This window comes from Pseudophryne corroboree, chromosome 9 (genome assembly GCF_028390025.1).
Source record: "Pseudophryne corroboree isolate aPseCor3 chromosome 9, aPseCor3.hap2, whole genome shotgun sequence".
Taxonomy (NCBI): domain Eukaryota; kingdom Metazoa; phylum Chordata; class Amphibia; order Anura; family Myobatrachidae; genus Pseudophryne; species Pseudophryne corroboree.
The window spans coordinates 227,019,698-227,037,573 of record NC_086452.1 but is presented as its reverse complement, the minus strand read 5'-3'; the positions used below and the strand labels follow the sequence as shown (position 1 = coordinate 227,037,573).

General features: G+C 45.7%; 1 protein-coding gene across 1 annotated transcript in view; it reads left to right on the top strand.

Annotated features, from left to right (window-relative positions):
- KIF14 (kinesin family member 14) overlaps window positions 1-17,876 on the top strand; it is a 292,379-nt gene that overhangs the window by 27,677 nt on the left and 246,826 nt on the right. Inside the window, exons 5-7 of the mRNA XM_063940137.1 lie at window positions 9,485-9,583; window positions 11,244-11,296; window positions 11,497-11,527. Coding sequence (XP_063796207.1) covers window positions 9,485-9,583; window positions 11,244-11,296; window positions 11,497-11,527 — 183 coding nt within the window. The remainder of the gene's footprint in view (window positions 1-9,484; window positions 9,584-11,243; window positions 11,297-11,496; window positions 11,528-17,876) is intronic.

Genomic DNA, 17,876 nt, shown 5'->3' with positions numbered 1-17,876 from the left:
TGACCTATGCTCCGCTTTCTTTTCGGTACCTCTGCACCCTGACAGTCAATATTTGTTTGCATTTACATACAGAGGAGTCCAATACACATGGACTCGATTACCACAAGGATTCATAGATAGTCCAAGTATATTTTCTCAGGCTTTGCATGATTGTTTACAGTCTTTCCAACCAGTGAGTGGATCAGTATTAATACAGTACGTGGATGATCTACTACTGTGTTCTGATTCATTGGAAGCATCCCTGAAGGATACGAAACAGCTCCTGTTTCATCTTTCAGACACAGGACACAAGGTTTCCAAAGACAAGTTGCAATTATGCCAAACTAAGGTAAAATATTTGGGACACTGTCTAACACAAGGACTGAGACACCTGACCGCTGATAGAATTCAAGCAATTAGAGACATGACTCTGCCACAAACCCAGCAACAGATCAGAACATTTTTAGGAATGTGTGGGTATTGACGTAACTGGATCCCAGGGTTTTCCATTCTAGCGTTACCCTTGCAGGAGATGGTCTCCTCAAACAAACCTGATCGGATTTCGCATACAGACGAGTCTGAGACAGCATTCGAGAGACTTAAACAGTTCCTAACGCAGGCACCAGCATTAGGTATGCCAGACTATGGGAAACCCTTTGAACTATACGGAACAGAAAGTGCTGGTTGCGCGGCAGGCGTACTAACCCAAAAGCACGGTGATGCCAGCAGGCCGGTAGCATATTACAGCGCTCAGCTAGATACGGTAGCGCTTTCCCTCCCCACATGCTTGCGAATCGTTGCCGCGATAGCATTGCTAGTAACGAAAAGCGAAGACGTCGTGCTAGGTCACAACCTCACAATTCATACACCACATGCAGTGTCAGCCTTGTTAAATTCTGCCCAAACCAGACACGTCTCATCAGCGCGGTTTACAAGATGGGAATTGGCACTAATGGCCCCCGTAAACATCACCATAAGGAGATGCAGTGCATTAAATCCTGCAACATATCTCCCAGGTGTGCCTGGACAGGCACAAAGGGTGGAGGATGAGAGTGGTGGGGAAGGAGAATTTAATACAAAGGAAGACACACATGGTTGTATGGAATATTTGACCCAAAATTTTACCGCAAGGCCTGACATCAGTGACAACCCACTGGAAGATGTAGAACTTACGTTCTACACGGACGGTAGTTGTCATAGACAGTCAGACTCTGGAGACTTGTGTACTGGATACGCAGTCGTAGATGACCAAGGCACCATAGAAGCAGAACCGCTAGGCCCACCTCACTCAGCCCAGGTTGCTGAACTGGTCGCCCTAACCAGAGCATGTGAATTGGCTAAGGGCAAATCAGCCAATATCTACACCGATTCTAGATACGCATTCGGGGTAGTCCATGATTTCGGAGCCCTATGGCGCCTCAGAAATTTCATGACGGCAGCTGGTACACCGATAGCGCATGCAGCTCATATAAAAAGGCTTCTAACAGCGATACAGGAACCCGACAGAGTGGCTGTTATCAAATGTAAAGCACACAAATATAGCCAAGACCCAGTATCACTTGGTAACAGCCGAGCAGACGAAGCTGCTAAATTAGCAGCTGCTACCCCCAGACAGACAGACACCACACAACTGATGGTATTTAATACCATCAACACACAGAAGTTGTGTGAGATGCAAAATTTGTGTTCCACACAGGAAAAGGCAGTCTGGAAGGCAAAAGGATATGGTCAGGAGTCCTCAGGACTCTGGACGGATGGACACGGTAAACCAGTGGCCCCCAGAGCATACCTTCCATGTTTAGCTGAGGCAGCTCACGGGCTGACTCATCTGGGCAGGGAAGGGATGTGCAAGTTGGTAAGAGCATATTGGTGTGCCCCAGGATTTTCATCTCATGCGAGTAAAAGGGCAATGTCATGCCTTACCTGTCTGAGAAAGAACATCGGAAAGGCAATACCTACAGAACCATCTCATATCCCACCTGCCGGCGGCCCTTTCCAGGTAATACAGATTGACTTTATTCAATTACCCCCTTGTCGAAATTTGAAATATGTACTTGTTTGTATAGATGTTTTCTCAAATTGGGTCGAAGCATTTCCAGCGGCCACAAATACCGCTATGTTTACTGCTAAGAAAATTGTGCAGGAATTTGTATGTAGATATGGTATCCCTAGAATTATCGAAAGTGATAGGGGTACCCATTTTACAGGTGATGTCTTTCAAGGAATGTGTAAATTGATGGGAATTGATAGCAAGCTGCACACTCCATACCGTCCACAGGCGAGTGCGAAAGTGGAAAGAGTGAACAGCACTATTAAAAATAAACTGAGTAAAGTGATGGCAGAGACAGGATTGACATGGCCAGAAGCTTTACCCATTGTACTGTACAGCATCAGAACCACTCCCAGGTCCCCTCTTAATCTGTCTCCCTTTGAAATCTTGTTTGGTCGACAACCGCATGTTATGATTAACCCTCAGGATGATTTGAAGTGTAACAATGAAGTGACTGTAAAATACTTGATTAACATGAGTAAACAGTTGAGGAATCAAAATGATAATCTGAAGTTAGTGATTCCTGATTTACCAGATAGTAATTGTCATGACATTGAACCTGGGGATTATGTAATGATACGGAATTTTCTACGCTCAGGTTGCCTTATTGACAGATGGGAAGGACCATACCAGGTCTTATTGACTAGCACTACAGCATTGAAGGTTGCTGAGAGAGAGACTTGGGTTCATTCGTCCCACTGTAAAAAGGTTGCTGATCCAGAGAGGCCCCGTGATAAGGAACAGACGGTAGAGGTTGTATCACTGGAGTGTCTGTTCCAGGAAGATTGAGGCGGCACCTGATCATTGAAAATCACAAGACCAAAAGCAGTTGTCGATCCCCTGTTCCCTTTTTTATTGTTTTTTCTCCAACTTCCCATCCCCTCTCCCTCAAATTATTTTTTTTCCCCTTCTCATTCTTCTCCGTTTCCTCCTACAAGATGGACTTGCCCCAAGAGACTGTGATCCGGATTTTCCTGTTGACCATGATGTTGACCAGAGCAGTCTGTTCCGGCGAGAGTACCATGGAGGTCGAGAGAGGTTCTGGAATGGGTTCTGATGATAAAGATGGAGGCGTAGTTTTCCAAGAACAACTTAACCAACAAGTAAAGGCGAGTATCCGAAAGCGATCCGATAGCATTGACCATAGAAGGAATTGTGAAGGATTGTTAGCTGAAGAAAACTGTATCTGTCGGCTCTGTAACAACGTCATTGAGGATGGGTGCATAAAGAAATGCCAATCCAGTTTTAATATCCATATGGACCGGCATCCATTGAGTGACTATCACTCCTTAGTGGGTAGTGTGTTAAATAAAACAGATTGTTGGGTATGCTCTCAAGTACCTCAAGGTCATAGCAAATCAGGGCTAGTACCATTTCCTCTAACGTTAGGGGAGGTACTTGAGTTAAGTGGTGGGAGACCGGTGGACAGGAGGTTTAATATCTCCAGCCCTCCTAGTTTGAAGCTCCACCAATACCATGTGGATAGGTCCCTATTATGTTTTAACATCTCCAATCCCCGAAAGCCGGGAAATTGGGAAGTGTCATGGAGTAATCAAACCATGACCTTTTCGCATAGAGCAGATAGAATGCCTACAGATACAGAGCTTATACGCCACATAGCCAGTAGAGGAAAATCTTTCCGGTATAGGTATACCTTAGGAAATAGGATTACGAGAGTTGGAGAGGTATCACCAGGATACTGTGCACATATCGTACAACCTGATACGTGTACTAAGCAGATGGAAGAATTAGGGTTAGGAGATTTCACATGGAAGGTGTGTAATATGGTTATGTCCTACTCCGTCCCATATGTTCTCCCCGATGATGCATATTTCATATGCGGGAGAAAGGCGTATAAGTGGCTTGCCCCAAACTCTGAAGGATTGTGTTATATTGGAAAAGTACTGCCTGAAGTAATGACTGTATCACATGACAAAATGAAAGACATACACCGTGTTGCCCAAAATCCTTATACTCACACCCATTACGAGCACGTAGTTAAACGGCACCTGATAGAAAGAACAGAGCATCCGGCCTCTGACATGATCCATGAATCCACCGGGATTCAGTTTCTAATCGCGTTAGACATCACTCGCACCGCCAGAGGAGTGTTGAATTATAAATACATATCTGCGCTTGCAAATTTGTTAGATAATATCACTGAAATGTATGATGACACGTTTAGGTATACTGGAAGAGAACTTCAGGCTTATAAAACAGAACTGGTACAGCATAGAATGGTTCTTAATTACCTCACAGCAGTGACAGGCGGATATTGTGTCACACTGGCAACACAATACGGCGTGAAATGTTGCACATATATTACGAATAGCACCGAGGATCCGGTCGAGGTCATAGACCAAAAGATGGACGATATTCTCCAACTGAAGTGGGAATTTCGCAGGAGACACAATCTCACTCTTGCTACTGTAGGTAATGAGCTGACTGGTTGGGTGTCATGGTTGAACCCGCGAAATTGGTTCTCTGGTTTAGGAGACTGGGCTCAAGGAGTCATAATGGATGTTGGGAAGTTTCTCCTATGTATCTTAGGTGTTATCATAACGATCGGTTTGATATTTAGATGCGGTCAGGCTTTAATGAGGTGCAATCGTCGTACTAGGGTAATGAGTTTAAGGAGTGAGGAAACTGTAATTCCAATGGACTTGATTTATGACCCAAATGTAGAAACAATGATGTGATGAAAATGCGATTTCTACGGTCCGTTTCTTTCACCTGTTTTTCCGTTTCCTCCAAGGTAAAAAGACCCACTTGGACGAGGAATTTGATGAGCCGATATACAGACAACAGAGGGATTAAAGAAGAAGTTTTGACAACCTGATACACAGATTTTTGATGAACTATGCCATGGATCCCCAGTTTCCCTAGAAATTTTAAAATTACGCTAGCCCAACACTTTTTGTAAATCTATGGACATTGACAGCTTTTGCTCGCACCTTATGGGCAAAAGCACATAGAAGACTGCATTCAACAGACACCAAACAAGACCTCAATCGACGAATGTACATTTACCTGACATAGAATACCACCGCATTTACCGTAATTATGTCTTTTCTTCATTTCTACAACCCTCAGGTAATGACACACATAGTCGATAGGGAATACAGGCACAGATATCAGCAATCACATATCTCCCCCATTCATGTATCATCAACTAAAATGTGCTCCCCCATTTTGTTACAACCAAAGCCGAAAAGAGCTCGGTAAAGTTTGACAGCCCATCCACAGACCCGTACCACGGGATAAGAAGGAATTCAAATGTATACTTCGCAATACCTCGAAGCTTGATTTAAAACACGTACGGCACGATGATACATGACCCCCAAGCACGGATTCATACACACATGCTTCTGCTATCTCACTAGGTCATACCCTTTTCCTACCTTCTCCTCTCCTCCCCTACCCAACCATGTAAATGTATTAACCCCTGACATATATTTTTCTCTTTTTGAAATGTTTTAGAAGGTGGCAGTTATTGTTGACTGCCAAAGGGTGGACTGTCAAAGTCAGAAAAATATCTCTATGCACACTACCATATTTGCACCTCACACAGGTCCGTGCTGCGCATGCGTGCGCTCTCCCGTACGTGCGCATACTCACAGTCGCGGGCACCCGCAGGCGCACGGTATGCGTATTTACGGTAGAGTTTATGTGATCGTAGCGTGCGACTCAATCATTACATATTTTCACTATATAATGTATTTTGTAGATCATGGTCCCTTTGATAGATTCTGAAAGTTTAGTTAACATAGCATGTTCCTGAACAGAGAGATCCCTCTTTGTATTGTACGAAGGGTCTAACAGGGGTCATACAGTGGTGTTTGGTACCCATCGGAAGAGTATTTAAATAGCAATATTCCGGTGTTGGTTTGGAGCGGATTAATCGCTCGTGCGAATAGTTATGGACATAAGAAGTTTATGTCCATTTACTATTATTTGTTCTTATTTATTCATGCGGCGGGAAACTCAGTATCCCACCCACCTGAACAGTTGGAAGCAGTCACAGCCCACCTGTATGAATCAACCTATGACCTTTTGTTATAATGCGAAGCCGAATTCCTGTGTCCAATGAACAATGAGATTGTAGGGACCATTGAATTGTATTGTGTGTGGGGCATAAATAGGCAGGCCGACCATATCCAGTTCACTCTCTTCAACGGTTCTCATTGCTGATAATCGGGAGCTGGATATCGAGGCGCATGCGATCGTTTCCCCTTGTGCGTAAGTGTTTCTCCGCAACTATATTGATCTTCTTGTTATTGTGGGCCAATTTCTCTCTCTCTCTCTCTCTCTCTCTCTCTTCTCCTCTTTCTCTCTTATTTTCCCTTAAATAGTAATTGTATTGTATTTCCTGTGTAGTTATCTGGTTAGGTAGTCTATGTTATATTGTAGTGTATGATTTGTATTAATTCTTTTGCAAGTATATCATTCATAATATATATATTAGGCGTTGGACCCTAAGCCCAGGTATCTGTGTATTTCTTATAGTGTTAAGTATTCTCTGAGCGTCGGTGACGCTCATACAGCTTTTGAGTTAATAAGGTTACACTGTGTTGCATTTACACCCTATCTCTACACTAAGGTTTTACAGCATACTGCATTGTTTATGGTTTAGATACAAAGGTTTAACATTGTGAGCGTCAGCGCCGCTGGTGATCTCCTCGTGGTCCCGAGCGTCCGCTACGCTATAGCGAATCATTACGTTAGTCAGCAGCCGATAGCGTGCCTGCCTGTGATCTCTTGGCCGTGAGCGAACGTGACGCTTGAGCGACTCGACTACGGCTAAGCGATTGTTAAGCAACGAGCGTACCCTTACGGTACTTCATACGTAGATAGCATACAGTGTTCTTAGACCTCATAAAGGGTATTATATAAGATACATTTTTAGCTTTATCAGTTTCCAGGACGGCTGGTGTCAGGAAATCTGACTCGCTGTTTATCCTGTGTGCACCCAACAAACTGGGTGCTCCTGCTTCTAAGCAGACTATTGCTCGTTGGATTTGTAGTACAATTCAGCTTGCACATTCTGTGGCAGGCCTGCCACAGCCAAAAATCTGTAAATGCCCACTCCACAAGGAAGGTGGGCTCATCTTGGGCGGCTGCCCGAGGGGTCTCGGCTTTACAACTTTGCCGAGCAGCTACTTGGTCAGGAGCAAATACGTTTGTAAAATTCTACAAAATTGATATCCTGGCTGAGGAGGACCTGGAGTTCTCTCATTTGGTGCTGCAGAGTCATCCGCACTCTCCCGCCCGTTTGGGAGCTTTGGTATAATCCCCATGGTCCTTACGGAATCCCCAGCATCCACTTAGGACGTTAGAGAAAATAAGAATTTACTTACCGATAATTCTATTTCTCATAGTCCGTAGTGGATGCTGGGCGCCCATCCCAAGTGCGGATTGTCTGCAATACTTGTACATAGTTATTGTTACAAAAATCGGGTTATTATTGTTGTGAGCCATCTTTCAGAGGCTCCTCTGTTATCATGCTGTTAACTGGGTTCAGATCACAGGTTATACGGTGTGATTGGTGTGGCTGGTATGAGTCTTACCCGGGATTCAAAATCCTTCCTTATTGTGTACGCTCGTCCGGGCACAGTATCCTAACTGAGGCTTGGAGGAGGGTCATAGGGGGAGGAGCCAGTGCACACCAGATAGTCCTAAAGCTTTCTTTAGATGTGCCCAGTCTCCTGCGGAGCCGCTATTCCCCATGGTCCTTACGGAGTCCCCAGCATCCACTACGGACTATGAGAAATAGAATTATCGGTAAGTAAATTCTTATTTTATTCTCCCTCTATGGGTGTCGTGGACACCCACGGAGGGAGAATATGTCGGGATTGTGGCGGTCGGGATTCCAGCGTCGGTATTTCGACCGCCGGGATCCCGTCCAGCGGGATGTTGACCGCATCCCTTACACGGGCACAGGTCAGCTGCTAAGTAGGACATTGTCCCCCTGTGCAGCATGCGCCCCCACAATGATTTGGCCACATCTCTAGCCCCCGGGCCAATGACCACTGTCTGCGGTCCTGCCTATGCATGAGTCGAGGCATCCACAAAAAAATTACCTGTTGCTATTAGAGGACTGGAGTAGAGAACCCCTGGTCCTAGAGTATTTTGTGGTGCATTAAAATGTCTCTATAGTGACTTTAAAGTGTTTAAACATAGAAACATAGAATTTGACGGCAGATAAGAACCACTTGGCCCATCTAGTCTGCCCCTTTTTTATTTTATCCTTTAGGCAATCTAAACCCTTTTTTAACCTTAATTCTTTGTAAGGATATTCATATGCCTGTCCCAAGCATGTTTAAATTGCCCTACAGTCTTAGCCATGTTTGTTAAAAGTTGGAAAACGGATACCTCAAACTACATGTCGTACTATTTTTCTGCTTTTTAGAGAAAATTACATACTATTGTATACTTAACCTCTAATTACATTATTATTTAATGTTAAGAGTATTCCAGGGGTATTATACCAAGTCCTGACCTATTTACATTAAAATTGTTTTTCCTACTTCTCACCTACTTTTGGGGCATAAATTAAAAGCCAAAATTTCTTCCATTGAAACTTTAATTTAACACAGATTTCTAATTGAATTACATGACCTTGCAATATTGGGTCACATATGTGCTGAATAGACCCCAACTGGCCGTGAAGAGGTGGGCCAGCATCATTGGGGGGGGGGGTAAGCTTTGCTCAGCTGCCTTGATGACTTTTTAACAATTAGTAGCTGAGAGAAAATTTTCTATCCTGCAATATGTGGCAATAATCTCTTTTATTGCTGCTTTTTGTTATCTAGACCCCTACATAATATACAGTATTATTTATAATCCTCTTTCTACTGTTTTATCCCAATTCTGTTTCAGTCTTCCCGTCCTGTGCCATCTGAATCTATATTTTGTAATAGTGTGACTATTGCTTAGTCCAGTGGTTCCCACACTTTTATGGATCACGAAGCCCTAGAGTATCAGAATTATTTTCACGGCACCCCCAGGCCAAGAGAAGATTTGCTTCGGTTTATCCACATATTTTATGATTGGCAGCCACAAGCACTGGTTTTTTGGCTACTACATTAACCATACATTATTTGAATTGGTCCTGGACCACCTCTCCAAGACACCCCTGCAAGTGTCCCAAGGCACCCCAGGGTGCCACGGCACACAGTTTGAGAACCACTGGCTTAGTGTGCTAGTCATCAGTGAGATGAACACAGTTGTGAATACTTATTGGTTACAACAGCGTTTCCCAAACTTGATTATCAATGCTCCCTACCAGTTTAGGTATTAAGGAGATGGCATGATCAACTTTTCTGAGGTGCTGAAGCAAGAATATCTATTAAAACCTGCACTGCTAGGGGGTGCATTGAGGAAAGAGTCTGGGAAGCACTGAGCTACCGCTTGTGCGAAGTTATAATACATCTGTAACCAGCATCTCATCTATAGGTGTCCTTCCATATGGAGATAAGCTACTTTGAAGTGTACAATGAGAAAATACATGACTTGCTGGTTTTCAAGGCAGAAAATGGACAGAAGAAACAGCCAGTAAGAACCCGCTATTATCTGGTTTAAGAATTAAATATAATTCTGCATGTTTGGTCATAGTGATATTACCTATGCAGAAAATAAATATTTAGTACTTATTATTATTATTATTATTATTATTATTATTAAAGACCTACAACAGCAATTGAAGTAGTCTAATGGTCCCTACACACTGGCAGATAACACTAATGATATGAATGTTCTTGTTCATTAATGAACGAGAACTCATTAATATTGTTCAGCCTGTAGGCACCAACGATGAACGATGCGCGGCCCCGCGCTCGTTCATCGTTGGTGCCGTGTCGCTTATGCATGCAGGCCAATATGGACAATCATGCACGCACTGCTATGGAGCCAGGTGACGTGGCCCCCCCCCCCCCCCTTCCACGTCGCCGGGTCGACCGCCCGCCGTATCAGCCGTCAGCACCTTGGCGTAACATTGCCAAGTGTGTAGGGGGCATAAGAGCTGAAAAGTATTTGGGCATAAAATATGAATTTTCTTACAAGTAAGTTTAACTAGGGAAAATTTCAGGCCAAAATAAAACTTCTGTAATTTTCATACAGCTGTTTCATGGGCAATTTGAAGGATTGTCTATTAATTCCTACAAGTTCCCTGTCTGAAAATGACCCCATTCCGCTCTACTATTTCAGGCAGTAGGGGTCTATTTACTAAGCCTTGTGTGGAGATAAAATGGATGGAGATAAAGTCCCAGCCAATCAGCTCCTAACTGTCATTTTCAAACCCAGCCTGTGACATGGCAGTTAGGAGCTGATTGGCTGATAAAGTATCAGCCAAACTGCCATGTCACAGGCTGGGTTTGAAAATGACAGTTAGGAGCTGATTGGCTGGGACTTTATCTCCATCCATTTTATCTCCATCCAAGGCTTAGTAAATAGACCCCAGTCTTTTATCTCTGCAGCTATCTCCTACACACATTGCTCCCTGCCTTCTTTTCCCATAAAATATGCAGTAACAAAAAAAGGAGCATGTAATAACCTTGTATATGTTTACTATAGTAGATGGTTAGAATATAAAACAGAATTTTGAAGATATTCGAAGGACCATAGTTTTTGTTCTATAATATGATGTTGTTTCTCAACTAATATCCCTTTCAGACAGCCTGAGGGAGCCAGACACGGGAGCTCCCAGCATGCGATCCGCCTCAGGCTCTCCGCTGCCGCTGACTGCAACCCGGCATATTGCCGGGTTGGTGACGTTATCGGTGACGTGGCGGGGGCAGCGTTTGGAGATCAAATGATCTCTAAGTGCCACCCGTTCACACCGCACAGTGAGCTGGGTTGTAGGCGTGTCCAACCCTGCTCACGACCAGAGTTGAAATACCGGGTTACTCGACCCGGTATTTCAACCCTTGCACCTTTCAGACCGCACATGAACACGGGTTATGCGCGTTCATGTGCCAATAACCAGTATTCAGTGGTTGTGGCCTGAAAGGGGTATCATAGAAGACAATGGATATTTTTCTCTTTAGCCACGATGCATACACATTCCAAACACCTTTTACATATATTTGGGTTTCCCTGGATGTAAGTGAATAAGTTAGTAAGTCTTTTATTAATATTTATGTTTAATTGACTATTCCTCCAGTTTGCTCAAATACAGGTACTTTAAATTAATCAATTATGTTTAATTTATTTACAGCTCAGAGTCCGGGAGCATCCATTGTTGGGACCGTATGTGGAAGAACTTTCGACGTATGTGGAAACTTACCTAGACCCTCAATAGTTGGTTTTCCTTTTTATCAAGCTATGAGTTAGCCCAGCATTAATATTATTTCTTATAAAACCCAGCAATATAGATTTTATAATGTTCTGATAATTTTTTATTATTACAGCTGTCTTTTTATTTTTTATCACTTCTAGTATTAACATACAGCTTCTTCTTTTCATTTTAGAAATGTAGTATCTTCTTATCAAGATATTCAGGTAAGAATTATTTCCACGTTATTCTAAATAAAAATAAAAAAGAACGACCCCCCCTCCCCCACACTCCCCCGTCTCTACCATAAAAACAGAAACCAAAAAACAGTAGCACTTGCCAGTTTCTAATTAACCAAATGCTACGATACTGTTGAAGGTAATTGGACTGTACAGCTGCTAATACGTTTTTAAGTGTTTTTTTTGTTTTCTTTTTTAAATCAAGTATTTTTGTTATTGATTCTAGAAGTTGTTGCCAGTCAACTACACCGAGTAACACTTGGCAACTAGTGTAAACTAGTATGCATGTACTAAATTAGTAGCCGTACATACAGCAGAACTCGCAAGTCCCGTTATACAGGGTGTAAATCCAGGAATTTTTTATTTATTTTTTGAACTCTCAGATACATAGGGTTAATCTTCAAAGTATGACCCTTGAGCATTGATACACCATTGCCAGCATGTCTGCCAAGCTTGGTACGCCTCCTGGAAGGCATTAACTGGAATGTCCTTGAGTGCCTTTACCGTGGCCGCATCCACTTTGTCTACGGTCTGAAAACAGTGTCCTTCATGCCATGTTTGATCCTGGGGAACAAAAAGAAGTCAGCCAGGGCCAGATCTGGACTGTAGGGTGGTTGAGGCAGCGTTGCCACGTTGTGCTTGGCCACACTCCCTCACTTGCTGCGATGTGTGCCTTGGCATATTGTTGTTGTGATGGAGGACCCAGGTAGTGGCAATCTCCTTGCGGAGGACCCTTTTTCTCAACCGATTGAACACTCCCGTGTAAAATGCACTGTTGACAGTTCGGCCGGTAGGTAGGAATTCCTTGTGGACCACACCCTTCGAGTCAAAAAAGACAATGAGCATGGATTTGGTCTTTGATTTGCTCATTGGGCCCTTTCTGGGGCGAGGGGACGATGTTGTGTGCCACTCTGCGCTTTGCCTTTTGGTCTCAGGATCGTACTCAAAGATCCAAGTTACGTCACCTGTTATCACTCTGTCAAAAAAAATTAGGCTCACCTGGCACATGTTCCAAAAGTTTGCGGGAAATCGCCACATACTTGTCTCACACCTTTCGCATCGCTAATTCGTTTGTCAATATCTCTTGCACAGCAGTTTTTGGAAGTCCCAACCTTTCTGCTACCATTCTAACACTCAAATGACGGTCAGTGTTCAAAACATTGCGCATGTCCACGTTTTGCTCATTTCGGCTTGTTGAAGGTCGTCCAGAGCGTGGTTCATCCTTAACGTTTTCTTTGCCCTCCTCGAAGAATTTAAACCAGCGGTAAACTTGCGCCTTGGACAAGGATTCCTTCCCGAAGGCCTTTTGAAGCATGGTAAGCGCTTCGGTACCCGATTTCCAGAGTTTAACACAAAACTTAATTGCATATCGTTGCTCGATGGTACGCTCCTTCTCGAGCCTCGACCTAGGTAAAAAAGGAAACTTTGTTTACAGCTCGATCTATACACCTATAAAGGCTCACGGGCAACTGCCGCCGCTGGGATGTGTAGCTGCGACACCCATCCCGCCCTACAGCATCATAATGTGCCTGTTTGGTGTGGCGTGAAAAAAATCAGTCTCATTACTTTCCGGACAGACCCTGTAGGTCAGGCCTGGCCAACCTGTGGCTCTCCAGATGTCCTGAAACTACACATCCCAGCATGCCCTGCTGCAGATTTAGCATGGCCTAAAAGTAATACTGTGGCAAGGCATGCTGGGATTTGTAGTTTCTCAACAGCTGGAGAGCCATCGGTTGGCCAGGCCTGCTGTAGGTCGTCACCAGACGCCTCAGCCGACCCTTTTCCAAATATCGAAGTATACTAAAAGGAAAGCACATTTGTATTAAACTAATAGGGTGCCAATCTACTGGTGCACAAACATCTGTTGTGATTCATTGTGGTCTCCACTAGAATTTTTTTTATTTCAAAAAGTATGGTATCACCTTTGCCAGTCAAGTCCTAGCTACAGTGGTGCTTAAAAGTTTGTGAACCCTTCAGAATTTTCTATTTCTGCAGCGGGGTACACTGTGTTCCACAGGGTAAACATCTGGGGTGAAGAGCGGGATCTTGATCAAGAGATACCATCAGGCAAAGCTTTGACTATCCCAGGATGCATTGGGGCCTCCTCTATAACCCTACTTCCAGGCACTGAGAGCTCGGTTTCGAGTGGTGCCTGAAGGCACCTAACAGACGGGCTGCACTGAACAGCCCTAAAAAAGCTAAGAAGACTTCAAGGGCCGCAGCACTGTTATGTCAGGGTGACAAGCAGTGCTGCCTCTCCGTCACCTCCCAAGCGGCGTTGCATACTCCCGCGGCTTTTATCCTGAGTACTTGTGGCGGAGACGCTCCGGCTTAGGCCCACGGTCGCAGACGCACTCCTGGTTTCCGTGGCTGCTATGAAGGGAGGAGGTAAGAGGGTCCCCCAGGTGGGACCCGCCACTAAATCGCGTTCCTGTCGCAGTCTAGGGAGATGGACTGCGACGCTGGCGTGGACACTGTCACCGAGCAGAGACCCCACTATATCTGCCAGGGCATAGGAGTACAGGTCAGGTGTACTAGCGTCCCTATTAGTAAGGCTCCATAGTACCTGCGGTGAGGTTCAGCATAGGGGAGCGGGGCGCTTGACCTGTAGCCCCCCTCCCCAGGCCCAGGGTGCCACCTCCTCGCAGATTTCCCGTCCTGGAGCTTTTCCCTCAGTTCCTGACAGAGACGCTGGGTGCCATCTTCTGAGCAAAGCTGCTGCTGGTCTCTGGGATTGCTGGGCAAGGTCTCCCCTGTAAAGCCGCCCGTACACAGCGCTGTGACTTTACAGACACTTGAGTATTCTGCATGTCTTATTACATACAGCGTTCGTTAAGAGAGTGTACCTTTTACAGAATATTCTGTATGAATATTCTGATATATATATATTTCTCTGACGTCCTAAGTGGATGCTGGGGACTCCGTCAGGACCATGGGGATTAGCGGCTCCGCAGGAGACAGGGCACAAAACTAAAGCTTTAGGATCAGGTGGTGTGTACTGGCTCCTCCCCCTATGACCCTCCTCCAAGCCTCAGTTAGGTTTTTGTGCCCGTCCGAGCAGGGTGCAATCTAGGTGGCTCTCTTAAGGAGCTGCTTAGAAAAAGTTTTTAGGTTTATTATTTTCAGTGAGTCCTGCTGGCAACAGGCTCACTGCATCGAGGGACTTAGGGGAGAGAAGTTCAACTCACCTGCGTGCAGGATGGATTGGCTTCTTAGGCTACTGGACACCATTAGCTCCAGAGGGAGTCGGAACACAGGTCTCACCCTGGGGTTCGTCCCGGAGCCGCGCCGCCGACCCCCCTTGCAGATGCTGAAGATTGAAGGTCCAGAAACCGGCGGCAGAAGGCTTTTCAGTCTTCATGAAGGTAGCGCACAGCACTGCAGCTGTGCGCCATTGTTGTCACACACTTCACACCAACGGTCACGGAGGGTGCAGGGCGTTGCTGGGGGCGCCCTGGGCAGCAATGTATAATACCTTATTCTGGCTAAAAATACATCACATATAGCCCCTGGAGGCTATATGGATGTATTTAACCCCTGCCAGGTCTCAGAAAAACGGGAGAAGAAGCCCGCCGAAAAGGGGGCGGGGCCTATTCTCCTCAGCACACAGCGCCATTTTCCCTCACAGAAAGGCTGGTGGGAAGGCTCCCAGGCTCTCCCCTGCACTTCACTACAGAAACAGGGTTAAAACAGAGAGGGGGGGCACTTATTTGGCGATATGTATATATATATTTCTCTATCGTCCTAGTGGATGCTGGGGTTCCTGAAAGGACCATGGGGAATAGCGGCTCCGCAGGAGACAGGGCACAAAAAGTAAAGCTTTTCCGATCAGGTGGTGTGCACTGGCTCCTCCCCCTATGACCCTCCTCCAGACTCCAGTTAGATTTTTGTGCCCGGCCGAGAAGGGTGCAATCTAGGTGGCTCTCCTAAAGAGCTGCTTAGAGAAAGTTTAGCTAGGTTTTTTATGTTACAGTGATTCCTGCTGGCAACAGGATCACTGCAGCGAGGGACTGAGGGGAGAAGGAGTCAACTCACCTGCGTGCAGGATGGATTGGCTTCTTGGCTACTGGACATCAAGCTCCAGAGGGACGATCACAGGTACAGCCTGGATGGTCACCGGAGCCGCGCCGCCGGCCCCCTTGCAGATGCTGAAGACAGAAGAGGTCCAGAATCGGCGGCTGAAGACTCCTGCAGTCTTCTAAAGGTAGCGCACAGCACTGCAGCTGTGCGCCATTTTCCTCTCAGCACACTTCACACGGCAGTCACTGAGGGTGCAGGGCGCTGGGAGGGGGGCGCCCTGGGAGGCAAAATGAGTACCTATAAAGGCTAAAAATACCTCACATATAGCCCTAGAGGCTATATGGAGATATTTAACCCCTGCCTGATTTCTCAAAATAGCGGGAGACGAGCCCGCCGGAAAAGGGGCGGGGCCTATCTCCTCAGCACACGGCGCCATTTCCTCTCACAGCTCCGCTGGTCAGGACGGCTCCCAGGTCTCTCCCCTGCACTGCACTACAGAAACAGGGTAAAACAGAGAGGGGGGGCAAATTTATGGCGATATTTTTATATAACAAAGCAGCTATAGGGGAGCACTTATTATAAGGCTATCCCTGATATATATATAGCGCTTTTGGTGTGTGCTGGCAAACTCTCCCTCTGTCTCCCCAAAGGGCTAGTGGGTCCTGTCTTCATTAGGAGCATTCCCTGTGTGTCTGCTGTGTGTCGGTACGTGTGTGTCGACATGTATGAGGACGATATTGGTGTGGAGGCAGAGCAATTGCCAAATATGGGGATGTCACCTCCTAGGGGGTCGACACCAGAATGGATGCCTTTATTTATGGAACTACGGGATAGTGTCAACACGCTAAAGCAGTCGTTTGACGACATGAGACGGCCGGACAATCAATTAGTGCCTGTCCAGGCGACTCAAACACCGTCAGGGGCTGTGAAACGCCCTTTGCCTCAGTCGGTCGACACAGACCCAGACACAGGCGATGACTCCAGTGGTGACGGTGACGAATCAACCGTATTTTCCAGTAGGGCCACACGTTATATGATTTTGGCAATGAAGGAGGCGTTACATTTAGCTGATACTACAGGTACCACTAAACAGGGTATTATGTGGGGTATGAAAAAACTACCTATAGTTTTTCCTGAATCAGAAGAACTAAATGACGTGTGTAATGAAGCGTGGGTTGCCCCTGATAAAAAGCTGATAATTTCAAAGAAATTATTGGCATTATACCCTTTCCCGCCAGAGGTTAGGGAGCGCTGGGAAACACCTCCTAGGGTGGACAAGGCGCTAACACGCTTATCTAAACAAGTGGCGTTACCCTCTCCTGAGACGGCCGCACTTAAAGATCCATCAGATAGGAGGATGGAAAATATCCAAAAAAGTATATACACACATGCAGGTGTTATACTACGACCAGCTGTAGCAACTGCCTGGATGGGCAGTGCGGGGGTAGTTTGGTCAGAATCCCTGATTGAAAATATTGATACCCTGGACAGGGACAATATTTTACTGTCGTTAGAACAAATAAAGGATGCATTTCTTTATATGCGTGATGCACAGAGGGATATATGCACACTGGCATCACGGGTAAGTGCTATGTCCATTTCGGCCAGAAGAGCTTTATGGACGCGACAGTGGACAGGCGATGCGGATTCAAAACGGCATATGGAAGTTTTGCCGTATAAGGGGGAGGAGTTATTTGGAGTCGGTCTATCAGATTTGGTGGCCACGGCTACAGCCGGGAAATCCACCTTTCTACCTCAAGTCACTCCCCAACAGAAAAAGGCACCGACTTTTCAACCGCAGCCCTTTCGTTCCTTTAAAAATAAGAGAGCAAAGGGCTATTCATATTTGCCACGAGGCAAAGGTCGAGGGAAGAGACAGCAACACGCAGCTCCTTCCCAGGATCAGAAGCCCTCCCCGGCTTCTACAAAAGCCTCAGCATGACGCTGGGGCTTCTCAAGCGGACTCGGGGACGGTGGGCGGTCGTCTCAAAAATTACAGCGCGCAGTGGGCTCACTCGCAAGTAGATCCCTGGATCCTGCAGATAATATCTCAGGGATACAGGTTGGAATTAGAGACAGATCCACCTCGCCGTTTCCTGAGGTCTGCTTTACCAACGTCCCCCTCCGAAAGGGAGACGGTGTTGGAAGCCATTCACAAGCTGTACTCTCAGCAGGTGATAGTCAAGGTACCTCTTCTGCAACAAGGGAAGGGGTATTATTCCACTCTTTTTGTGGTACCGAAGCCGGATGGCTCGGTAAGGCCTATTCTAAATCTGAAGTCCTTGAACCTGTACATAAAGAAGTTCAAGTTCAAAAT